Raw genomic sequence first — 23,230 nt, forward strand, 5'->3', positions numbered from 1 at the left:
GCACGGGAGCCAGGGCCCCCGCCTCATCCGCACACACCTGCTAGGTGGAGAGGTCGGGCCCCGAAAGGGAGGGGCGAGAAGGCGCGCTGGGGCGTGAACTCCCGGACTGCCCGAGGCCGCAGGACCCCGACCCGCCCGCACGCACGCGCACTCGCCGCGCACTTCCCGGGGGAGGTGCGATCTCCGCCCCCGGCCCGCCGCCCCGCCCCCGGCCCGCCGCCCCGCCCCCGGCCCGCCGCCCCGCCCCCGGCCCGCCGCCCCGCCCCCGGCCCGCCGCCCCGCCCCCGGCCCGCCGCCCCGCCCGGCCCCCGCCTTCCCCTTCCCTACTCACTAGGAGGGGTCTGCACCGGGCCTGGGGCGCCCCCTGCAGGTCGCGGGCGGAGCTGCAGGCCAGCCCCGCCCCCGGCCCGCCTCCCTTCAGACCCCTGCTGGTCCGGGCGGCTCGGAGACCCAGATCCGGGCTTTTCTCCCGCGCGAGCCGTGGCCCCGGCGGCCCCGCAGCGCTGGTCTGCCCGGCAGCGGTTGCCATGGCTGCGGGGGGGCGAGAACGCGCGGCCCTCGGCCCCGCCCCGGCAGGCGCGGCCCCGCCCCCGGCCCCGCCTCGCCTCCCGCCGCCCGAGCCGCCGCTGCCGCTGTTGCCGGGGGGGGGGGGGGGGCGCGGGGCCGCTGGGGGCGCAGCTCCGCCGGCTCGGAGGAAGGCGAGGGGCCGCGGCAGGCCCGGAGCGAGGCGGGGCCGTCCCCGCCCACGATGCGGCGCTGAGGCCAGCATGGCCGGCCCGGGCCCCACCTTCCCGCTGCACCGGCTCGTCTGGGCAAACCGGCACCGCGAACTGGAGGCCGCGCTGCACAGCCGCCAGGTGAGGCCCGCCGGGCACCGGCCCGTCTTTTGGGCCCATGCCCCAAGCCGCGGCGCCCCTCCTGGAGGCCGCCGGCCCATGGAGTTCAGCAGCCGCAGCCGGGCTCCACTGCCGGCCTGATCCGAAACCTAGGCCACCTGCCCCGCGCGCGCCTCTGGCCTTGGCTCCCAGCTCGGCTCTCCCTCGGCTGGGCCTTCCCCGCCTCGCCTGCCCACCTCTCGCTGCATTAAGCCGCCGACTCGCATCGCCCCTGAGCTAGGCTGGGAACGAGAAACCCGGTCCTGGCCGGTCCCCAATCTGGTCCTGGTCCCCAGGCTGGTCCAAACTCCTAACACCCAGTACCTGCACCTTTGCCTGGCCAGCACCTCCACCCCTGGGAGAGGGCGGGAGCGGTGGGCAGGCCCTCCCCCTTCCCTGCCAGAACACTCCGGCCACCCTCTGCCATTTCCCTAGCCTGTCAGCTGTCCTTATTTCCTGTAGTTATCCCCAACCCTGTTCAGCCCAGTGCCCCCCTTGCCTCAGCCCCTCCTCTTTTACCTTGCTGAGTTTCCCATCACCCCCAGCATGACATTGAACAGGAGGACCCCCGGGGGCGGACCCCTCTGGAGCTGGCAGTGTCCCTGGGGAACCTGGAGTCTGTAAGAGTCCTCCTTCGACACAATGCCAACGTGGGCAAAGAGAGCCTCCAGGGCTGGGCAGGTACTGCAGAAGGCAAAGGGGCTCCCCAGGAAGCTGGCAGCAGGGTGGATGGGTAGGGGTGAGCTGGCAGGCCTGGGGCTGTCAAGACAGCCCCCCTCAGCAGCCTGGTGCCCCCAAGTCCTGCAGGAGGCCGTCAGCACAGGGGACCCTGAGATGGTGCAGCTGGTGCTCCAGTATCGTGACTACCAACGGGCCACACAGAGGCTAGCTGGCATTCCAGAATTGCTCAACAAACTCCGCCAGGTACAGTGGGCACAGAGGTGTAGGGGGCCACCCCGGTCATTTGTGCTGGGCCTGGTGTTCCCACCACTGTGGACGAGGTCTGGCTCTCTTGACCCCTAGCCCAGGGTCATGTAGGAGACCTGAGGATGAGACTGGACCCTTTGGAAGGAAAGCCTTTGCCAGTGTCAAGGGTCCCCGAGCTCTGGCACTTCGGGCCTTTGGCCTTCTGGCAAGTGCAGATTCCCTGGGGGGGGAGCGTCAGGTCAACTCGGCTGATGTGGCCTGCGCTCCTGGAAGGCCAGATCCTGTGCCAGACACTGGGGACCACTCATCTCAAAGTAGGCAGAGGGGCCCGACTGCTAGGGCACATGCTGACCCCCATGCTCCCCACCCCAGGGCCAGGCCCAGAGGAGGTCATTCTGCCCCCTTTGTAGAGAAAGACTCAGACCCAGAGGGGCAGCCCCCCAGGACCCCCAGCCAACTAGTGGCCATTGAGACTGACCCCCAGGCCACCAGTTGCTATAGCCTGATCCCCAAAGACCCTCTCGGGGCGCCATTTGGTCCCTCTTTTCCAGGCAGGGTTTGATCGGGGCGGGGGTGTCACATCAGGGCCAGGTGAAGGGCTTGGCTCCAGAAAGGGGGTATGGACAGGGAGCCCTCAGCCCACTGGCCACCGAGCACCAGGAGGGGCCCTGACGGCAGCTCTGGTCCATCTCAGGCCCCTGATTTCTACGTGGAGATGAAGTGGGAGTTCACCAGCTGGGGTGAGTGAGACCCGGCCCTGGGAGCTCGGGGTGGGCTTTGGGGCAGCAGCATAGTGACCCCGGTGCCCCACAGTGCCGCTCGTGTCTAAGATGTGCCCAAGCGACGTGTACCGCGTGTGGAAGCGAGGCCAGAGCCTGAGGGTGGATACCAGCCTCCTGGGTTTCGAGCACATGACCTGGCAGCGTGGCCGGAGGAGCTTCATCTTCAAGGGCCAGGGTGAGCCCAGGGCCACTGGGCTTTCCAGAATGATGCTGTCCTTTTTCTCCACTCCCCAGATGTGGAAACTGAGGCAGGGGTGGAGGGGGGCTGAGGGCACTGCAATGGCCCTCTCACCTCTGGTTGGGGCCTGGACTGACTGGTACCCCATCCCACCCATGCTGGCCGGCAGAGGCAGGAGCCCTGGTGATGGAGGTGGACCATGACCGGCAGGTGGTGCACACGGAGATGCTGGGGCTCACCCTTCACGACCCAGAAGTGCTGCTGGCAGCCATGCGGCCCAGTGAGGAGCATGTGGCCAGCCGCCTGACCTCTCCTATTGTCTCCACCCACCTGGACACTCGCAACGTGGCCTTCGAGAGGTCAGCTGGGCCTGGCCATCGTGGGTGGGACAGGGGGCAGGTGACAGTGGCCTCTAGGAATGACAGCAGGCCTCCAGGAGGCTGGGATGGTCACCAGAGGTGGCTCAGATGGGAGGGGTGACCAGAGGCCAGGGGTCTCACCCAGACTGCCTGTGGGTGATGGGGCCTCCTGGGCCCCTGTGATCCACCATGTGCCTGTCTATCCTAGCAGCTGTGCTCCTGGGTAGGGAGTTGGGCAGGGTAGCCCCAGTTTCTTGACCTCTGACCTCTCCTTCTTTCCCATAACAAGGATTTTGGCTGTGGCTTAGGGCAGCTGGCCCCCTAAGCACTGTTTGCACCAACGCTTGGCTTCCTGTCAGTAAGACGGTGTTTGGGGCAGAGTCCTTCTTGGACCTGGGAGCCTGACCTCTGGGAAAAGGGCCATTTCTCTGAGAACATACGCCCCCATCCAGTAACAGACTTGAGACACCTTTTTTTTTTTTTTTTGCTGTTGTTCTCCCCTATAGCTATTTTATTTATTTTAATCTCTCATACAAAAATTTACACACATATTGTTTTGTGGCATTAGTTGCAATCCCCACAATGTGACAGCACACTCCCCCTTTCCGCCCCGGGGTTCCCTGTGTCCATTCAGCCAGTTCCTGTCCCTTTCTGTCTTCTCATCCTGCTTCTGGACAGGAGCCACCCACTTGGTCTCATGTATCTGACTGAACTAAGAAGCACACTCCTCACGTGTATTATTTTTTTGTTTTGTAGTCTTGTATGGTCCGCACCATGGTTTCAGGGGACTTCTAGGTCAATTGGCATAACAAAGTTTATTAAGAAAATGTTCTCCATCCCACTTTGGTGAGTGGCATTTGGGGTCTTAAAAGCTAGCAAGCTGCCATCGAAGATGCATCAATTGGTCCCAGCCCACCTAGAGCAAAGGAGAATGAAGAACATCAAAAGACACAAGGAAAATATGAGCCCAAGAGACAGAAAGGGCCACATAAACCAGAGACTTCATCAGCTTGAGACCAGAAGAACTAGATGGTGCCCGGCTACCACCAATGACCGCCCTGGCAGGGAACACAACAGAGGGTCCCTGACGGAGTAGGCGTGCAGAACTCAAATTCTTGTAAAAAGACCAGACTTAATGGTCTGACTGAGACTGGAGGGACCCCAGAAAACATGGCCCCCGGACTCTCTGTTAACCCAGAGCTAAACCCATTCCCAAAGCCAACTCTTCAGACAAAGATTAGACTGGACTCTAAGACATAAAATGATACTTGTGAAGAGTGTGCTTCCTAGCTCAAGTAGATAAAAAAAAAAAAAAAAGTAGATACGTGAGGCTAAATGGGCAGCTCCTGTCTGGAGGCGAGATGAGAAGGCAGAAGGGATAGGAGCTGGTTGAATGGACATGGGAAATCCATGGAAAGGAGGAGTGTGTTGTCACGTTATAGGGAGAGCAACTAGGGTCGCATAACAATGTGTGTATAAATTTTTGTATGAGAAACTAACAAACTGTAAACATTCACTTAAAGCACAATTTAAAAAAACAAACAAACTATCGTCCCCCAGGCCCCAGCCCCAGCTACTCTCTCCCTCAAAGTGTTTGGATGTGTTCAGGAAACTTCTTAGCTTTTGCTTTGGTCCAGCTGTGCTGACATCCCCTGTATTACAGACACTTTTTTAAAAAAAACAGCTTTAATGAGATACCATTCACATACCATAGCATACAATTCATCCATTTGAAGTGTACAATTCACCAGTTTTTGGTATATTCACAGATATGTCCAGCCATCACTACGATTCTAGAACATTATCATCTCCTCCAAAAGGAACCCCGTACACTTTAGCTGTCACCCGCTTATCTCACCACGGCTCCCCAGCTCTGAGCAATCCCTAATCTACTTTTCTCTCTCTGTGGATTTCCCTGGTCTGAGCGTGTAAATGCAATCGTACGATACGTCACCTTTTGTGGCTGGCCTCTTTCACTGAGCGTGGTGTCTTCGAGATTCAGCTATGTTGTAGCATGAATCAGTACTTCATTTTTTTTATGACTGAGAACATCCTGCTGTATGAACAGCCCCCGTTTCGTGTATCCATTCGCCCTTTGGTGAACATTTGAGTTGGTTCTGCCTTTTGGCTGTTATGAATAACGCTGCCATAAATGTTTGTACGTAAGTTTTAGTGTGGACGTACGTTTTCATTTCTCTGGAGTAGATACCTAGGAGTAGAATTGTTGGGTAGTGTATAATCACTGGAGGAGCTGCCAGATGGCTTTTCAAAGTGGCTACACCGTTTTACGTTTCCAGCAACAGTGTAAAAGGGATCCTATTTCCCCGCATTCTCGCAAACACTTAAAATTATCTGACTTTAGTTCTAGCTGTCCAAGGCGGTGTGGGGTAGGACCTCATTGTGGTTTTCATCTGTATTTCCCTGATGACTCATGATGTTGAGCATCTTTTCATGTGCTTATTAGCCGTTTGCATATCTTCCTTGGAGAAATATCTGTTCAGATCCTTTGCACATTTTTTAAATGAGATTATTTGTCTTTTTATTGAGTTATAAGAGTTCTTTATATATTCTAAATGTAAGCACCTTATCAGATGTATGATTTGCGAATATTTTCTCCCATTCTGTGGGTTGTCTTTACTTCTTAATAATGTTCTTTGAAGCACAGAAGTTTTTAATTTTGATGAAGTCCAATTTATCTATTTTTTTCTTTTGTTGGTTGTACTTTTGGTGTCATATCTAACAATCCTTTGTCAAATCCCAGGTCATGAAGATTTGCCCCTGTGTGTTCTTCTAAGGTCTTTGATCCATTTTTTATATACTGTGAAGTATGGATCCCACTTCATTCTTTTACATGTGGAGGTCCAGTTGTTCCAGCGCCATTTGTTGAAAAGACTACTCTTTCTCCATTGAATGGTCTTGGGTAGCCTTGTCAAATATCAGTTGACCATAGATGTACGGGTTCATTCTGGACTCTCAGTTCTTCCATTGATGGGTATGTCTCTTCCTATGCCACTACCACATTGCCTGACTACCACTGCTTTGTAGTAAGTTTTGAAATCTGGGTTTGTGAGTCCTAATTTGTTCTTCTTTTTCAGGATTCTTTTGGCTATTCTAGGTATCATGCAATTCCATCTGAATTTTAGAATCAGCTTGTCAGTTTCTACAAAGAAGTTAGCTGAGATTCTGTTTAGGGTTGTATTGAATCGGAAGATCACTTTGGAAAATATGGTCATCTTAACAATGCTGAGTCTTCTGATCCATAAACATGGGATGTTTGTCCATTTATTTTATTTTTTTCAATAACATTGTGTTGTTTTCAGAATATTTGTTTTACACTTCCTGTGTTAAATTACAGAGCCCTGGTGGTACAGTGGTTAAGAGATTGCCTGCTAACCAAAAGGTCAGCAGTTCGAATCCACCAGCCACTCCTCAGAGACTCTGGGGGGCAGTTCTCCTCTGTCTTATAGGGTCACTATGAGTTGGACTCAATGGTAATGGGTTTTTACGATTTGTTAAATTTATTCCAATGTATTTTATTCTTTTTGATGGTATTGGGAATGGAATTGTGGGTTTATTTTATTTTATTTTGTATTCATTGCAAGCGTATAGAAATACAATTGATTTTTTATTTTTGTATATTGATCCTGAATACTGCAGCATTGCTGAACTTTTACTCTAATAGTTTTTTTAGTGGATTCCTTAGGATTTTTTATACATAAGATCTTATTGTCTGTGAATAGAGATAGTTTTACTTCTTCCTTTCCCATCTGGATGTCTTTTATTTCTTTTTCTTGCCTAATTGCCCTGACCAGAACCTCCCATACAATGTTGATTAGAAGTGGCAGAAGTGTACATCTTTGTCTTGTTCCTGATCATAGGGGGAAAGCATCCAGTCTTTCACCACTAAGTATGGTATTAGCTGTGGGTTTTTCATAGATGCCCTTCATTAGGTTAAGGAAGATCCTGCTATTCCTAGTTTGTTGAGTATTTTTTTTTATAAATCATGAAAGGGTGTTGGTTTTTGTCAAATGCTTTTTCAGTGTCTATTGAGATGACCATGTGATTTTTATATTTTATTCTGTTGATATGATGAAAAAGAAAAGTTTTTTTTTTTTTTTACATTAATTGATTTTTGGATGTTGAACCAACCTTGCATTCCAGGGATAAATCCCACTTGGTCATGGAGTAAAATTTTTTTTTTATTTGATGCTGGATTTGCTTTGCTAGGATTTGTTGAGGATTTTTATGTCCATGTTCATAACAGTGTGTCAGTGATAATATCCATACACCTACAAGGAAGACCAGTTAACACGACTATTATTCAAATTTACACACCAACCACTAAGGCCAGGGATGAAAAAATTGAAGATTTCTACCAACTTCTGCGGTCTGAAATTGGTTAAACACACAATCAGGATGTATTGATAATTACTGGTGATTGGAATATGAAAGTTGGAAATGAAGAAGGATCAGTAGTTGGAAAATATGGCCTTGGTGATAGAAATGATGCTGGAGCTCACATGGTAGAATTTTGCAAGACCAACAACTTCTTCACTGCAGATATCTTTTTTCACCAGCATAAACGGTGACTATACATGTGACCTCACCAGATGGAATACACAGAAATCAAATTAACTATATCTGTGGAAAGAGACAATGGAAAGGCTCAATGTCATCGGTCATAAAAGGCCAGGGGCCAACTGCAGAACAGACCGTCAGTTGCTCATATGCAAGTTCAAGCTGAAAATGAAGAAAATTAGAACAAGTCCATGAGAACCAAAGTACGACCTTGGGTATATCCCACCTGAATTTAGAGACCATCTCAAGAATAGATTTGATACGTTGAACACTGATTACCTAAGACCAGACGAGTTATGGAATGACATCAACGACATCATACATGAAGAAAACAAGAGGTCATTAAAAAAACAGGAAAGAAAGAAAAGACCAAAATGAATGTCAGAAGAGACTCTGAAACTTGCTCTTGAACATTGAGCAGCTAAAGTGAAAGGAGAAAATGATGAAGTAAAAGAGCTGAACAGAAGATTTCAAAGGGCAGCTTGAGAAGACAAAGTATTATAAAGGATGTGCAAAGACCTGGAGATAGAAAACCAAAAGGGAAGAACACGCTCAGCATTTCTCAAGTGGAATGAACTGAAGAAAAAATCCAAGCCTCAAGTTGCAATAGTGAAGGATTCTGTGGAAAAAAACATTAAACGATGCAGGAAACATCAAAAGAATGTGGAAGGAATACACAGAGTCACTATAACAGAAAGAATTGGTTGATGTACATCCATTTCAGGAGGTGGCGTATGATTGGGAACCGATGGCACTGAAGGAAGAAGTCCAAGCTTCACTGAAGATACTGGTGAAAAACAAGGCTCCAGCCACTGACAGAACACCAACTGAGATGTTTCAACAAACAGATGCAGCGCTGGAAGGGCTCACTCGTCTATGCCAAGAAATTTGGAAGACTGCTGCCTGGCCAACCAACTGGAAGAGATTCATATTTATGCCTATTCCCAAGAAAGGTGATCCCACCGAATGTGGAAATTATCGAACATCATCATTAATATCACACGCAAGCAAAATTTTGCCGAAGATATTCAGAAGAGGCTGCAGCAGTATCTCAACAGGGAACTGCCAGAAATTCAGGCTGGTTTCAGAAGAGGACGTGGAACCAGGAATATCATTGCTGATGTCAGATGGATCCTGGCTGAAAGCAGAGAATACCAGAAGGATGTTTACCTGTGTTTTATTGATTACACAAAGGCATTTGACTGTGTGGATCATAACAAATTATGGATGACATTACGAAGAATGGGAATTCCAGAAAACTTAATTGTGTTCATGGGGAACCTGTACATAGATCAAGAAGCAGTTCTTTGGAGAGAACAAGGGGACACTGTGTGGTTTACAGTCAGGAAAGGTGTGCGTCAGGGTTGTGTCCTTTCACCATACCTATTCAATCTGCGTGCTGAACAAATAATCCGAGAAGCTAGACTATCTGAAGAAGAATGGGGCATCAGGATTGGAGGAAGACTCATTAACAACCTGAGCTATGCAGATGACACAACCTTGCTTGCTGAAAGTGAAAAGGACTTGAAGCACTTCCTGATGAAGATCAAAGATCACAGCCTTCAGTCTGGATTACACCTCAGCATAAAAAAAACAAAAATCCTCACAACTGGACCAATAAGAAGCATCATAGTAAAAGAAGGAAAGATTGAAGTTGTCAAGGATTTCATTTTACTTGGATCCACAGTCGACACCCATGGAAGCAGCAGCCAAAAAATCAAACGACGCATTGCATTGGGCAAATCTGCTGCAAAAGATCTCTTTAAAGTGTTAAAAAGCAGAGATGTCATCTTGTAGACTAAGGTGCACCAGACCCAAGCCACGGTGTTTTCAATCACCTCATATGCATGTGAAAGCTGGACAATGCATAAGGAAGACCGAAGAAGAATCGATGCCTTTGAATTATGGTGTTGTCAAAGAATATTGAATATATCATGGGCTGCCAAAAGAATGAATAACTCTTTCTTGGAATAAGTACAGCCAGAATGCTCCGTAGAAGCAAGGATGGTGAGACTATGTCTCATATACTTTGGACATGTTATCAGAGGGATCAGTACCTGGAGAAGGGCATCATGTTTGGTAAAGTAAAGGGTCAGAGAAAAAGAGGAATACCCTCAGTGAGATGGGTTGACACCATGGCTGTAACAATGGGTTCAAGCATAACAACAATTGTAAGGATGGCACAGGAGCAGGCAGTGTTTCATTCTGTTGTTCGCTATGAGTCGGAACTAACTTGATGGCACCTAACAACATTGATTTCTAACTTCATTGCATTGTGGTCAGAGAACATACCTTGTATTATTTTCATCCTTTTAAATGTACTGAGTTTGTTTTATGGTCGAGCATATGGTCTATTCTGGAGAATGTTCCATGTATACTTGAGAAGAATATATGTCCTATTGTTGTTGGGTGGAGGGTTTTATAAATATCTGCTGGCTTATGAGTTGTTGCAGTCTTCTGTCTCCTTGTTGATCTTCCATCTAGTTGTTCTATCCATCATTGAAAGTGGGGTGTGGAAGACTAGCTATTACTGTTGAATCAGATACATTTTTATTTTTAACTTTTTATCGTGAAACATTTCAAACATATAGGAAAGAAGAGAGAATAGTATCATGAACCCATTCCCCAGCTTCAACACTTATCAATATTTTATGAATCTTGTTTAATCTAGCCTTGTGCATCTTTTTTTTTTTTCTTTTCTTTTCTGGAGTATTTTAAAGCACATGCCCGACACCGTATCATTTCAACACTAAATGCTCCTGCACATTACACTAACAGATAAGGACGCTTTTTAGCCCAGCCCTGGCACCATTATTACACCTGCCAAAATTATTGGTAAATTCCTCAACAGCCTCTAATCCGCAGTCCTTCTTCAGCTGTCCAGACACCCTTTTCAAGGCCTTTGCATGTTTCAGAATGGGAAGTGACCTCAGGGCTGGCATAGGGGTGGGGGAGCAGTCAGGGCAGGCTAATTGGAGTGGGGAGGGTGGCTTTGGCCAGAGGGTGAGGGGTATGGGTCCTCACGAGCTCCTGTTTGGTCTGTTTCAGGAACAAATGTGGTATCTGGGGCTGGCGGTCTGAGAAGATGGAAACCGTTAGCGGCTACGAGGCCAAGGCAGGAGAAACTAGCGGCAGGGACCTCAGGGTGGGAGACGTGAGGCTTGGGGACTCGTCTCCTTCCCCACATCCACTTCAGAGTGCAAGGGGAGAGACAGAAGAGCCGTTGGGCTTCCAGAAGCCCTGTGCGGCTGTGGGAACTCAATGGGGCCTGGATGCCCAGTCCCTGCTGAGCATGGCAGGATCACCCCCAACGTGGGCCCCCACCCAGGGCACCGGGAAGGGGCCAGGGACTGCAGCTCCTCGTTGGTGACCCCCAGGGTTCAGACCCTGCCACCTCCTTCATCATCAGAGCGAGAGTTCACCTGTCTCTGGGAATAAGAGGACTCAGATCCTGTGTCATTGAGGCTGAGTGTGGGTACAGGATCTGAGCCCCCAGCTTCCCCTGTGTCCCCCCACCCCAGGTGTACAGTGCCACCAATGTGGAGCTGGTGACACGCACCCGCACCGAGCACCTCTCCGATCAAGACAAGTCGAGGAGCAAAGGTAAACCCAGGTGCGCCTGCCTGCTGCCCAGTCATACCACGTGGTGGGGTCACCCTGGTCTGAGGTCAGGGGCCGGAGTATCCCAGGACAAGCTGGGAGGCCTACCCATTTCCGTCTGTCCCTCTCCCACCCAACAGGAGGCTCCCAGGCTCCATCTTGGCACCCTAGAGTGCCCATGGGAAGGGGGGTAGGGGCAGTCTGGGGACAGTGGCCCAAAGTCCCCTCATGGCTCACATCCCTTCTCCTCAGGAGGGAAGACTCCGTTCCAATCCTTCCTCGGGATGGCCCAGCAGCACTCCCACAATGGGGTGAGCCAGGACGGGGCTGGACTGGGGAGGGGAGCATCAGGCAGGACGGGCCAGGCTAGACATGTCCCCTCCTGAGTGCTCAGCTGGGTCCGGGGGTCCCCCCAGGCTTCTGTGCAGCAGGCAGCCAGCCCCACCAACCCCACAGCCATTTCCCCCGACGAGTACTTCGACCCCAACTTCAGTCTGGAGTCACGGAACATCGGCCGTCCCATCGAGATGTCCAGCAAAGTACAGAGGTGAGGCCTGGGGCTGGCTGGGGACTCACCTTAGCGATGGGGACCCCGCCCTGACCTCCTAAACCCCTCAGGCTCCTGTCACTCATGGGGCCCAGTGGAATGAGGGACCTGCTCATATAGGTGGCTTCCCCTAGATGCCACATCTGAGGGCAGGAGCCAGGTCTGGTTTATCCGTGACCCCAACACCAGCCTGGGCATGGCCGAGAGAACTAGCCACCCTTCCCTAATGAATGAACGAATGAGTAAATGAATGAATGAAAAACCCATGTTTAGTTTTCGAGTCAATTCAGTGTGTCTTTTTTAAGCTGCTATTGTGGGCCAGCACGTGGCAGAGGGGGACAGACACTGGGCTCGGTGCCGGGAGCCACAGCCCTGCCCAAGGAGACAGCCTCCCTTCTCCAGTCTGGTTTCCTCCTCAGTGAAGTGAGAACAGACTGGCCACCTGCCTCACGTGGGCATCGTGAGGGCCCACTGAGCTGTAACGGTGATGGCATCACCACACGTCGAGAGCTTACTGCGGGCCGAGCCCTGTCCTGGCAGCCTCACATGGGTTATCTCTGCTGCCCAGTGTGGAGCCGGGTAGGATTTGAACCCCAGCAGTCCTGGCCTCTGGGCTGTGCTGTCCATGAACCTACAGCAGAATGTGAGGCGCTGGTGGCTGCAGGCTGAGGAAGAGGCTGGAGGTGTGGACGAGGCCAGAGGGCAGCCCCCTGCCTGGCTCCTGCCCTCCTCACTCAGATGCATGGCACAAAACCATCATGAGCCTCAGTCCAGGCCCAGGTCTGGGGGCAGCTTGGGCTGGCGGGATGGAAGGACACTAGCTCTTGGGGGCGGTGAGGTGGCCGAACAGAGATGAGGGTGCCCCAGGCAGGGTGGGGCCTTCAGCAGAGGGGCCTCAATTTCACCTGGCGGTTGGCTGGGCAGGTTCAAGGCAACCCTTTGGCTAAGCGAGGAGCACCCACTGTCCCTGGGGGACCAGGTGACGCCCATCATCGATCTCATGGCCATCAGCAACGCCCACTTTGCCAAGCTGCGTGACTTCATCACCCTGCGCCTCCCACCTGGCTTCCCCGTCAAGATTGGTGAGAGGGCTAGCCAGAGGCAGGATGGCCGGGCAGCAGGAGGACCCCAGGCTTGGTACCCTCCCCTCAGGGTGGTTTCTGGCCAGGAGGGGTGGATGAGGGGCTTCAGGAGACCAGACCACTCGTGTCTGGGTCTCTTGGGGTGTGGATCAAGCTCATCTGTCTCCCACAGAGATCCCACTTTTCCACGTGCTTAATGCCCGCATCACCTTCAGCAATCTGTGTGGCTGTGATGAGCCCCTAAGCTCCGTGTGGGTGCCAGCCCCTGGCTCTGCAGCTTCAGGTACCCTGCCAGAAGGGGGCAGGAGACTCGGCTCAGTGGCCTCTGAGCCCCGGCCTAAGCCTGGCACCATCTGCCCAGGGAGCCCCTTCCCGTGCGAGGTGGACCCTGCCGTGTTTGAGGTGCCTGAGGGCTACAGCGTGCTGGGTGCAGAGCGCAATGAGCCCCTCCGAGATGAGGACGACGACCTGCTGCAGTTTGCCATCCAACAGAGCCTGCTGGAGGCTGGCACAGAGGCGGAGCAGGTGGGTGTGAGCAGGGGGCCCAGCCTCTGCAGCCACAGGGCACAGGTGGTAGTTCTGGGCTTCCGTTGCTGCAGGTGACTGTCTGGGAGGCCCTGACCAATGCCCGGCCCGGCACCCACCCTCCTCCCCAGTCCACAGTGTATGAGGAGCAGCTTCAGCTGGAGCGGTGAGGCCCCCTGAGGACCTTTCAGGCTGTGCTCGGCCCCACTGTGCCTGGAGGAGCCAGCAGCTGACAGGGTGGGTGGGGAGCAGGGAGGTGGTGGGCCCAGGACCCCACGCCCTCTCCAAGGCTGCCTTCGTCAGCAGTGCTGCCTTCCATCACAGGTAGCGTGAGGGATTGTCTGTTCCCTCCTCCAGCCAGCTACTGTGTCCTTGTACTTGTTCCCAGCCCCTTGGCCTGGCCCTAAGCCACCTCCCCCAGCCTTAGGCTCACCAGTTGCTCTCATTCTCCCTCCAAACCTGGAAGGGCCCTCCAGGAAAGCCTGCAACTGTGCACGGAGCCCGGGGGCCCAGGATCCCCGCACAGGACGCCCCCTTCCCCAGCACCCCCAAGCTTTGAGGAGCAGCTACGCCTGGCCCTGGAGTTGTCTTCGCGGGAGCAGGAGGAGCGGGAACGGCGGGGGCAGCAGGAGGAGGAAGACTTGCAGCGGATCCTGCAGCTGTCGCTCAGGGAGCACTGAGCACTGGGCCTGGGGGGCTGGACCGCTGTCCCTCTGCTTTTATAATTTATTTATTTATAAACTGTCTGCTGCTTGGCTTGGGGCCTGGAGCCCAGGCGGGTGCGTGATGGAGGCCAAGATGGAAATAAAGAGACCTTCAGCAGCAGGCTTGCTCTGCTCAATGGGCCTGAGCCCGGGGACAGCTGGGGGGCAGGTGCTGAGGGGACAGCCAGGGGCAGGCATGGGGGGGCCAGACCTGGGCTGGAATCCTGGCTTCACCCCTACTGGTCTCTCTGGGCCAGTTTCTTCAGCAGTAGAATGAGGAGGCCACCCCTCACCTCCCAGGGCTGCTGGGAGCCTGAGCTGAGCCCATGGGGACGTACCCCTAGAGAGCAAGTGCTCCACAGCGTCACCTCCTCTGAGCCCTGCCACCTACTCCAGGCCCAGGTTCCCGCTGCCACTCAGTCTGCTTTCCCAGAACCAGAGGAGGGCGGCTGGGCCTCCAGGTTCTACTCGCAGCCGGCTGGAAACCGCCCCCCAACCCCCCCGGCCCCCTCCCTCTCCCCCCCACCCCGCCAGCTCAGGCCTGGCTCCAGTATATTGCATCGGAGGGACTGGACGAGTCACCCCCTGCCGCTCCGTAAGGCGGCTCCGCCCTGCCCTGCCGACCTCCAGGGCGGTCCCGGGAATCCAGGGTGCGCTTCATGGGTGGTTTCTAAATCCCCGCCTGTTTTCGCCTGACGCTTCGAGGTTCCCCAGTGACAAATGCAGAGAGGAGACGCTGTGGGTATGAGGGTCCTCCGGCGCGGAGCAATCGGTTCTGGGCGGGCCCACCGACCCGCGGGATCTGATCCTCTCTGAGACCCACCATGCTCCGTAGCAGAACAGGGGAGTCGTGGAGCCGTGCCCGGGCGACCTAATGGCGGGTTAGGGAGGCCAGGGCAGGGCAATTCCTGGGCGCAGAGAAGGAACCAGGGAAGGACTGCAGGGCGGCGGGGACCTCCGGCGAGTCCCTCCCAGCCGCCGGCGCCGCTCCTTCGCCCCGGCCCGGACCCTGCCCAGACTCCGGCCCCGCCTCCGGCCCCGCACCTGCGCCCCGCCCCCAGCTCCGCACCTGTGCCGCGGCCCCGCCCCCGGCGTTGAAGTGGGGCGGGGCGCGGCGGCCGACCCGGCAGAGACGCGAAGGGAGGGGCCGCGGCCGCTCGGTGCCGGCTCCGCGGGCCGGCTGGGCAGGCGTCTGGCCCTTTAAGGGCCGCCCCCGGGGAGGTACCAGGCCCTGGTGGCTCCGGTCTCTCCTTCCTGGTCCTGCGGGGCACGGACTGTACGTGGGGCTGAGGGAGGTGGCCGCGCCCAACGCCAACCCAGGTGCCCCCGCCTGGCCCCATGGCCCTGGTCACAGTGAGTCGCTCGCCTCCCGCCAGCGGTCACTCTACGCCCGTGGGGCCCACGGTGAGTCTGGCGTTGCTGTGGTCCTGCCCATGCAGTTGGCTGCCAGCTGGGCCTGGGGAGCACGTCCTGTCTACGCGAAGCCTCTCCTCGAGCCTGGGGGTGGCTCGGAGGGAGACTCCAAACTCAGGCTGGAGGGGGCGGGGTTCCTGAGGCTCTCTGGAACTGGCACCGAGGCAGGATCCGGAGCCCTGAGCCAGTCTGGCCTGCGGAGCCCGCCCTCTTTCTGGGCCCAGAATCTGGGCCAGCCCCACGGACCCCTCCCTGTCTCCCTCCCTGGACCTGGACTTGGGCCGGGCGCCCCCAGCTCCTCCGGGAGCCGTGTGAACTGGGGCTGGAAGAGGAGCGGCGTCGGACACATTTTCTAGCCAATGGCCCCTGATGAGAAGCCTCGCCCCCTGTAGGAAGGGCGGGAGAATCCCCATAGCCCCCCATCCCCCAGTACCACTGAGAGAGAGAGGGGAAAAGAGCCCTCCTGCCTTTCTCACTCTTTCTTGGGCACTCCTTTCTCAGCAGGACCGGGCATCCAAACGGAGAAGCCGGCTGCAGCGACGGTAAGCTCCCACACACAGAGACACCCCTATCCAGCCCCAGGCCTGGCCATTGCCATCTTGGACTCCAGGTGTCAGGGCCAGAAGGCCCCCTGAAGGACTTGCAGCCAAAGTCAGTCCTGGTGGGCATGGCTGACTGCCTTTGATTCTACCCTCCCCCTGGTCAGCTGGGGCTCCTTCACTCACCAAGCTGGACGTGGCTCAGGCCAATGGTCACAAGCCAAACAGCATAATGCGAAGACAGAGCCTGAGGACTCCTGGGTCCCTCACCAAGTTACAGCATCTCCTGACTTAGGAAGGAAGGAAAAGGCGCAGCACCTCCTCCCTACCAGACAAGTGAGACTAGATGGGCTGGCAGCTTTGAGAGCCTCTAAAGCAGCAATTTTTTTTTTTTTTTTTAAAGCAGCAGTTCTCAAAAAGTGTGGTCAGTTCTCAAAGTGTGGTCAGTTCTCAAAGTGTGGTTGCAACATCTGCTGGGGACCAGTTAGACATGAGAATTCTCAGGTCTCCACTACAGACCTCTTGAATCTCTGTGTGTGGGCCCAGAAGTCTGTTTTTCAAGACCTCTAGGCGGTTCTGTCTTGTTTGAGAACCCCTGCTCTAGAAGGTTGGAGTGGCCATCCTGGTTTTCCTACCACCCTTCCAGGCAGAGCTTTGCAGTGCTCCGGGGGGCTGTCCTGGGACTGCAGGACGCAGGGGATGATGGAGATGCAGCCGAGACCAGCCCTGAGCCCTCGGAGGAGCCCCCAGGCGTGGAGCAAGCCCATGGGGACCAGACGGATGACGGGCACGGGGCCCAGAGTCCCCAGAAGCAGGAGCAGAGGCAGCACCTGCACCTCATGGTGGAGCTGCTGAGGCCACAGGACAACATCCGCCTGGTGAGGGGCCCCAGAGAGGAGAGCCACCATGAGGGGGCGGGGGAGCACAGGGAGTGTGTGCGCGTGAGTATTTGGGGAACAACGGGTGAGGCCGGGCACACCCTGGGGAGCATAGGAGTTGCTTAAACCCCGATGGACCCTGCTCTTTCAGCCAGAGAAGCGTTAACAGGGCGAGCTCATGGCTTCAGGTGTCTGGGGGCTGTAGAAGGACAGGGAGGTTTGTTCTTTGTGAGCCCACAGGGCCAAGCTAGGTCCAGAGTTGGGAATTACACAGAGGTCAATTTCTGTTCAACCAACAGAAGACCTTTTTGGTCGTGTGAGTCGTCCATAAACTGACCAGAGCTTAGGGAAGGCTCAGCAGGCCCCCACTGGGAGCTGATGTGCTGGGGGTCGGGGACAGAAGGAAGGGAGAGTCCCACATCCGGGATGGTGGTTCCCAAACGCCTGTGCAGACTTCTCGCTGTCTGCAGCAAAATGTGGAAATAAGATGCAACAAGTCTTTCCTAAAGCTGAACCCACTCAACGGAAGTATTGGCCTTTGTTTTGAGATTATGTCCTTACTGTTTCGCTGGTGACAAAACATTTCTTTAATGAAATGACGATAGCAAGAGTTAGGGTAGTTTGTGTGTGTGTGTTTTTTAACCTTTTTACTAGGCAGAAATAAAAAATGGGGATTCTATGTCAGTCCCACTGTCCCTTTTTACCATATACCCTCCTCTTTAAGAAAAAATCTTAAACATTATGTTTGTGGGGCCATGAGATCCAAAGGCTGGGAACCACTGGATTCGAGGATCTTGTATCTGGGAAGAGCAGAAATGGATGGAGGGGGTACAGCCAGGTCTGAGAGTTTAGCTGTTAGATGTCTGTTCTACGCCTGGGTGTATGTCCAGGGGTTTGGGGACAGCAGGGTGCTCTGGACCACTGTGACTCTGGGCTTCTCCCTCCCCATCTCCCCCAGGCGGTCCAGCTGGAGGCAGCCCGGCCGCCCCGGCTCCGCTACCTGCTGGTAGTGTCCACAAGAGAAGAGCTGAGCCAGGAGGAGACAGTCCTCCTGGGGGTAGACTTCCCTGACAGCAGGTGGGAACAGGGAGAAGAAGGGAGGGGGCAAGGCACTGAGGTGCTGGGGGATGATGGCTTTCCTCTGTCCCCTGCCAGCTCCCTCAGCTGCACCCTGGGCCTGGTCTTGCCCCTCTGGAGTGACACCCAGGTGTATCTGGATGGGGACGGGTAAGAGGTGGTAACTGGAGGGAGGAGCAAGGGGAGAGGAGGGGCCAAGAGGGTGTAATAACCAAGTGTGACCAGTGCAATGGTGGTGGGGCACTGGGGAGCAGCAGACCCCTAGGCCAGGAGTCTGGGGCCCACTCCACCCTACCTCAGATTTGCTCTGTGATCCTGGGCAGGCCAGCTCACTCCCCATAGCTGGCAAATGCTGTGGCCATTATTCTGAGAGCAGGCTCATGAGGTGGCAGTGGGTGGGCCTCTGGCCTCTGACTTCCTTGCCGCTGGTCTTTGCAGGGGCTTCAGTGTGACGTCTGGCGGACAGAGCCGGATCTTCAAGCCCATCTCCATCCAAACCATGTGGTAAGGATGAGCTGGGAGGGGGTTCGCCCAGACTTGGGCCGGCTTTGTCTTGGGAGATGTCAGCGTGCCTGGGGAGGGGCAGCAGGGAGGACAGTGGAGCCCAGCCCCTCCTCCTGTCCCCAGGGCCACGCTCCAAGTATTGCACCAGGCATGTGAGGCAGCTCTAGGCAGCGGCCTGGTGCCAGGGGGCATTGCCCTCACCTGGGCTGCCCACTACCAGGAGAGAGTGAGCTCTGACCAGAGCTGCCTCAACGAGTGGATGGCCATGACTGACCTGGAGTCTCTGCGGCCTCCCAGCACCGAGCCTGGCCGGTCAGTGTGGGTGGGGAGGGCGGCAGGTGGGGGCCGTGCTTGGCCGGGAGTAAGTCCTAACTGACAGGCCCGGCCCCCAGGTCTTTGGAGCAGGAGCAGATGGAGCAGGCGATCCGGGCAGAGCTGTGGGAGGTGTTGGACACCAGTGACCTGGAGAGCATCACTTCCAAGGAGGTGGGCGGGGCTTCCCACCCATCTCCTCCTGGCCTGGGCCCAACCCAGATGTCCTGGCTTTGGCCCAGTCCTGGTCTCGGCTCCTCTGCCTCCACGGGACAGGGTGCTGAGGCCCACAGGGAAGGATAGGGAGTCAGGATCCTTGAAAGCCACCTGAACCCTCCCCGCTTCTGCTCTGTCTGCAGATCCGCCAGGCCCTGGAGCTGCGCCTGGGCCGCCCGCTGCAGCAGTACCGCGACTTCATTGACAACCAGATGCTGCTGCTCATGGCTCAGCAAGACCGGGCCTCCCGCATCTTCCCCCACCTCTACCTGGTGAGTGGCCAGCCAGGCAGGGGGGAACTGAGTGGTGCTGAGGGCACGGGCTGGAGGGAGGGGAACGGTGCCTCTCCTTCCCCATCTCCACAGGGCTCCGAGTGGAATGCAGCCAACCTGGAGGAGCTGCAGAGGAACAGGTAGCGTAGTACCCCCTCAGGACTGCCCTTCTGTGCCCCGCTTCTCTTGGCCTCCCCCCAGTAGGTAGCCTGGACCCATCTCAGCCCAGGGCTGTTCTCTTGCATGGAGACCAAGAGCAAATAAAACAGCCTCCTCCATGCAGAAATGAGGCGCTGCATTGCCAGGGATGTCTTTTCCAATCAAAAAGGGCCCCATTCTACCGATCCTGTTTCAGGAGAAGGGGCTGCTCCCCTCCCAGTAGGGACCCGGCTGCCTGCCCTGATAGGACCTGTTGTTGGTGCTTCTGGGAAACCCGTATGACCCTTTCACCCGGTGCCTACAGATCCAGCTCAAAAACTGTTCTCTAACGAATGTCAGAGATGAACACAAGGCTTAGTGGGCTAGGCGGGAAACAAGCCCATTGAGCAAAAGGGTTTGCTCACGGTCACAGTCACCTGAGATCTAGCTCCACCTCCTCCCACTCTACCTGCATGGCCTCCACCTGACACTCTTAACCAAGAACCAAACAGAAAAGCCCAGTGGCCACCAGCTCCGGTGGCCACTGGGCCTAGTGGCCCTGCCCACGTCAGCCTGGCCCTTCTGCTACAGGGTCAGCCACATCCTAAACATGGCCCGGGAGATCGACAACTTCTACCCTGAGCGCTTCACCTACCACAATGTACGCGTCTGGGACGAGGAGTCGGCCCAGCTGCTGCCCCACTGGAAGGAGACCCACCGCTTCATTGAGGCCGCCAGGTCAGGGCCACCTGCTCCAGCTGCCCACCCCACCTGGGCTTTGGGTGGTCCCGGCACCCTCCTCCTGCCCACTCCGCCATCAGTTCTGTCCTGACACTGGGTGGGAAGGGCTGAGCTGACTCTGTCCTGCCTCAACAGAGCCCAGGGTACCCGGGTGCTAGTCCACTGCAAGATGGGCGTCAGCCGCTCAGCTGCTACGGTGATGGCCTACGCCATGAAGCAGTACGGCTGGGGCCTGGAGCAGGCCCTACGGCATGTACAGGAGCTCCGGCCCATCGCCCGCCCCAACCCCGGCTTCCTGCGCCAGCTGCAAACCTACCAGGGCATCCTGACTGCCAGGTACGGGGCAGGGAGACAAGGAGAAAAGGTGTGTGGGCACATGCCCGGGGGGTGGCTGCTGGGTCACTCAAGTTGACTCAGAGCCACCCTCTACAGCCGGCAGAGCCAGGTCTGGGAGCAGAAAGTGGGTGGGGTCTCCTCAGAGGAGCCCCTGGCCCCAGAAGTCTCTACGCTGTTCCCAGCTCTTCCGCAAGAACCTGGGGGCAGTGGGGAGGTAAAGGCTATAGGGCTGGAGGAGAACCAGGCAGCCCCAAAAGAAGAGCTTGGGCCCCGGGCCCGTATCAACCTCCGCGGGGTCATGAGGTCCATCAGTCTTCTGGAGCCTCCCTCGGAGCTGGAAAGCACCTCAGGGTCTGGTGACCTGTCAGAGGTGAGACTGAGCCCGGGGAAGAAGCCCCATCTGAGGTGGATGGGGTGGAGGTGGGGGCAAAAGGAGGACAGCAGGGAGGATGGAGAAAGACCAGAACTGGGGCTCGACTTTAGTCCTTGAGCAGGGGGATATCTGGACCCAACCTGGCTCCCCTCCTGGTCTCCTGAGAGATCGGGGCCCCTGGGGGCTGGTCCTGCCTCCTCCTCCCCGTCCATCCACACCTTGCAGCACCAGGCCTCTCAAGTATGTCCTGTGTGTCTCTAAAGAGACAGGGTCACATCCTGGGCAGGGGTGGCAGGCACCTCACCATCTCAGGGCAGAAGCGTGGTCAGGGGTCAGGGAAGAGAGGCAGTGTTCTGAGTGGGCTCCTCAAGCCAACCCATCCAGGGCTGGAGAGGCAGCAGATTTCAGTGTGACCAAAGGACCCGCCCTCTAAAGCCAGCTAACTCTCCAAGCTGAGTGCCGCAGGGCCCAAGTATAAGACCTCAGAAGCTGACACCTGCCTCAGGACACCTGCCTCACACATGACTCTCAGCCAAGGTGGCTGACCCACAGGGAGGAGTGGGGAGCTCAAGGAGGATGGGAAGATTGGAAGGGGCTTCCTGGTGGAGGGAGCACTGTGTGTGGAAGGATAGGTTGGATGGATGGGTGTGGATGTTCCCAAAGGCAGGGTGTCTTCACTCATCACCCAGCCAGACACACACGCAGCCCAGTTAAGGGCCTGGTACCCAAAAGGCATATCATATGTGGTTCACTGGACCAAGTACAAAGGTGCGGGGGAGGGCAAGAGAAGGAGCAGAGGGGCAGGGAGGCAGATATAGGAGGAACTGAGGAGAGCTGGGGGCCAGCAGAAAGTGATAGGCAGGTAAGGAGCAGGACCAGTAGGGCTGGGTGCTGCCTTCCCTCTAAGCACGTGGGACCCACAAGTAGCTCAGTTTTTCTGCATTCATTCAACAAACATTATGTACCTCCCCTTTACCAGGCTCTGTGCTCCATGTTCAGGCAAAACAATAAATAGGATAGGCCCTGCCTTTGAGAGATGTCCCCATGACTTTTCCCTGTCCTCTCACCATCTAGGTTTTTTCTTCCAGTGAGTCTTCAGATGAAGACCCTCCGCAGCCCTTCCCTCAGCCCTCAAGGGCCAAGGGGGTCTGGGGGCGTCAGAGGGCCCAGAAGGGGCCGTGGCCTGCCCTGAAGTCCCGCCAGTCTGTGGTTGCCCTCCATAGCGCTGCCTTGGTAGCCAGCAGGACCCAGGCCTTCCAGAAGCAGGAGCAGGAGCAGGAGCAGGGGGAGGCTGGCTGTCCCTCCACCCCTAGGGTCCGGAAGATAGTGAGGCAGGCCAGTGTGGATGGCAGCAGCGAGGAGGGTGAGGCCTGAGCCCCCCACATGCCCACACTCCCTAGACACTAAACAGAGACAACTGAAGCACGGCTTCTCAACCAACATTCTTCACTCCTGTCAGCCCGTACATGCTTCTCTTAGTCGCCCCCCAGGGTCCCTAGGCCTCTGTCCCCACAGCCTCACCACCTATAGCCTTAAATTTCAGATCCATGTCCACCTGTCCAAGGGCTCAAGACTTTTCTCTATGATTGGGATGTGGTAGAGAGCCTGAAGGTGCCTTTGGGGGCAACAGCACCCTAGTTTCACTCTCAACCCCTGCCCTAAACACTCACTTGCAGCCATAGGAATTAAAAGAAAGTTTTCCTGTGTGGGAAGGCTCATGTCTCCCTCCCCGCCCCAGTCCTATCTACCCACCCCCTGCTCCCTTAGTTCCTGGGGACCCCAGAGGCAGACGGTACCTCAGTCCCCAATCCAGGGAGGCTCTAGGGTGCCAAGAGCTGGGCCCCTTTGGGGAGCTGGCAGGTTGGCCTCCCTGTACACCTCACAACTGGCCGAGTCTTCTGCTGTGGCCCCAGCCCCAGCCCACAGCACTGCACAGGGTCACAGAGCACCGGGCCAAACAGTCTTCTTTTTGTTCTTCACAGCCTCTGGCCAGTTTTTCATAGTCTTGATAGCATCTGCCTTTGTACTTAGAAATAAAAATCATTTTCATATTAAATTGTTTCAATTTGATGACAGAGCCATGATTTGTCAGTCAGGTCCTTCTCCAGTTACAGGAAAAGGTTGGCCTCTCCTGGCCCTCGAAGGAAGACTCCTCAGAGTAAAGACTCCTCAGAGTTCCTGGGTGTCTCAGACAGACCTGTTTTTAGGGAGTGGCTGTCTTGGGGAGGGGATGGAAGGGAGAAGGGAAGACAAGAGAGGAGCCTGGGCGCCATC

At 55.6% G+C, this 23,230-nt stretch overlaps 2 protein-coding genes across 5 annotated transcripts; both read left to right on the top strand.

Annotated features, from left to right (window-relative positions):
* The first annotated feature begins 672 nt into the window (after window positions 1–672).
* On the top strand, window positions 673–14,272 carry ANKRD13D (ankyrin repeat domain 13D). Of its 3 annotated transcripts, XM_049892625.1 has the most exons (15): window positions 673–857; window positions 1,421–1,556; window positions 1,675–1,799; window positions 2,497–2,542; window positions 2,616–2,759; window positions 2,932–3,121; window positions 10,748–10,814; window positions 11,221–11,302; window positions 11,552–11,610; window positions 11,716–11,846; window positions 12,771–12,928; window positions 13,101–13,211; window positions 13,290–13,453; window positions 13,528–13,619; window positions 13,920–14,272. In XM_049892625.1, exons 1-15 carry the CDS (start codon window positions 768–770, stop codon window positions 14,131–14,133), a joined length of 1,809 nt encoding a protein of 602 aa, XP_049748582.1. In that variant the 5' UTR covers window positions 673–767; the 3' UTR covers window positions 14,134–14,272. The 3 variants fall into 3 exon arrangements, with proteins under 3 accessions (XP_049748582.1, XP_049748581.1, XP_049748584.1); XM_049892624.1 differs by having other exon boundaries at window positions 13,101–13,453; XM_049892627.1 differs by lacking the exon at window positions 673–857 and having other exon boundaries at window positions 1,427–1,556; window positions 1,683–1,799; window positions 13,101–13,453.
* A 1,079-nt stretch (window positions 14,273–15,351) lies between these two features.
* SSH3 (slingshot protein phosphatase 3) lies at window positions 15,352–23,026 on the top strand. Of its 2 annotated transcripts, none has more exons than XM_049892628.1 (14): window positions 15,352–15,561; window positions 16,072–16,112; window positions 16,756–16,987; window positions 17,946–18,064; window positions 18,143–18,214; window positions 18,503–18,568; window positions 18,692–18,880; window positions 18,961–19,054; window positions 19,240–19,368; window positions 19,462–19,508; window positions 20,098–20,244; window positions 20,383–20,583; window positions 20,680–20,953; window positions 22,031–23,026. In XM_049892628.1, the coding sequence occupies exons 1-14, from the start codon at window positions 15,496–15,498 to the stop codon at window positions 22,328–22,330; spliced, it is 1,977 nt and encodes a 658-aa protein (XP_049748585.1). In that variant the 5' UTR covers window positions 15,352–15,495; the 3' UTR covers window positions 22,331–23,026. The 2 variants fall into 2 exon arrangements, with proteins under 2 accessions (XP_049748585.1, XP_049748586.1); XM_049892629.1 differs by having other exon boundaries at window positions 16,075–16,112.
* The last annotated feature ends 204 nt before the right edge of the window (window positions 23,027–23,230 follow it).

This window comes from Elephas maximus, chromosome 7 (genome assembly GCF_024166365.1).
Source record: "Elephas maximus indicus isolate mEleMax1 chromosome 7, mEleMax1 primary haplotype, whole genome shotgun sequence".
In the NCBI taxonomy this organism is placed as follows: Eukaryota; Metazoa; Chordata; class Mammalia; order Proboscidea; family Elephantidae; genus Elephas; species Elephas maximus.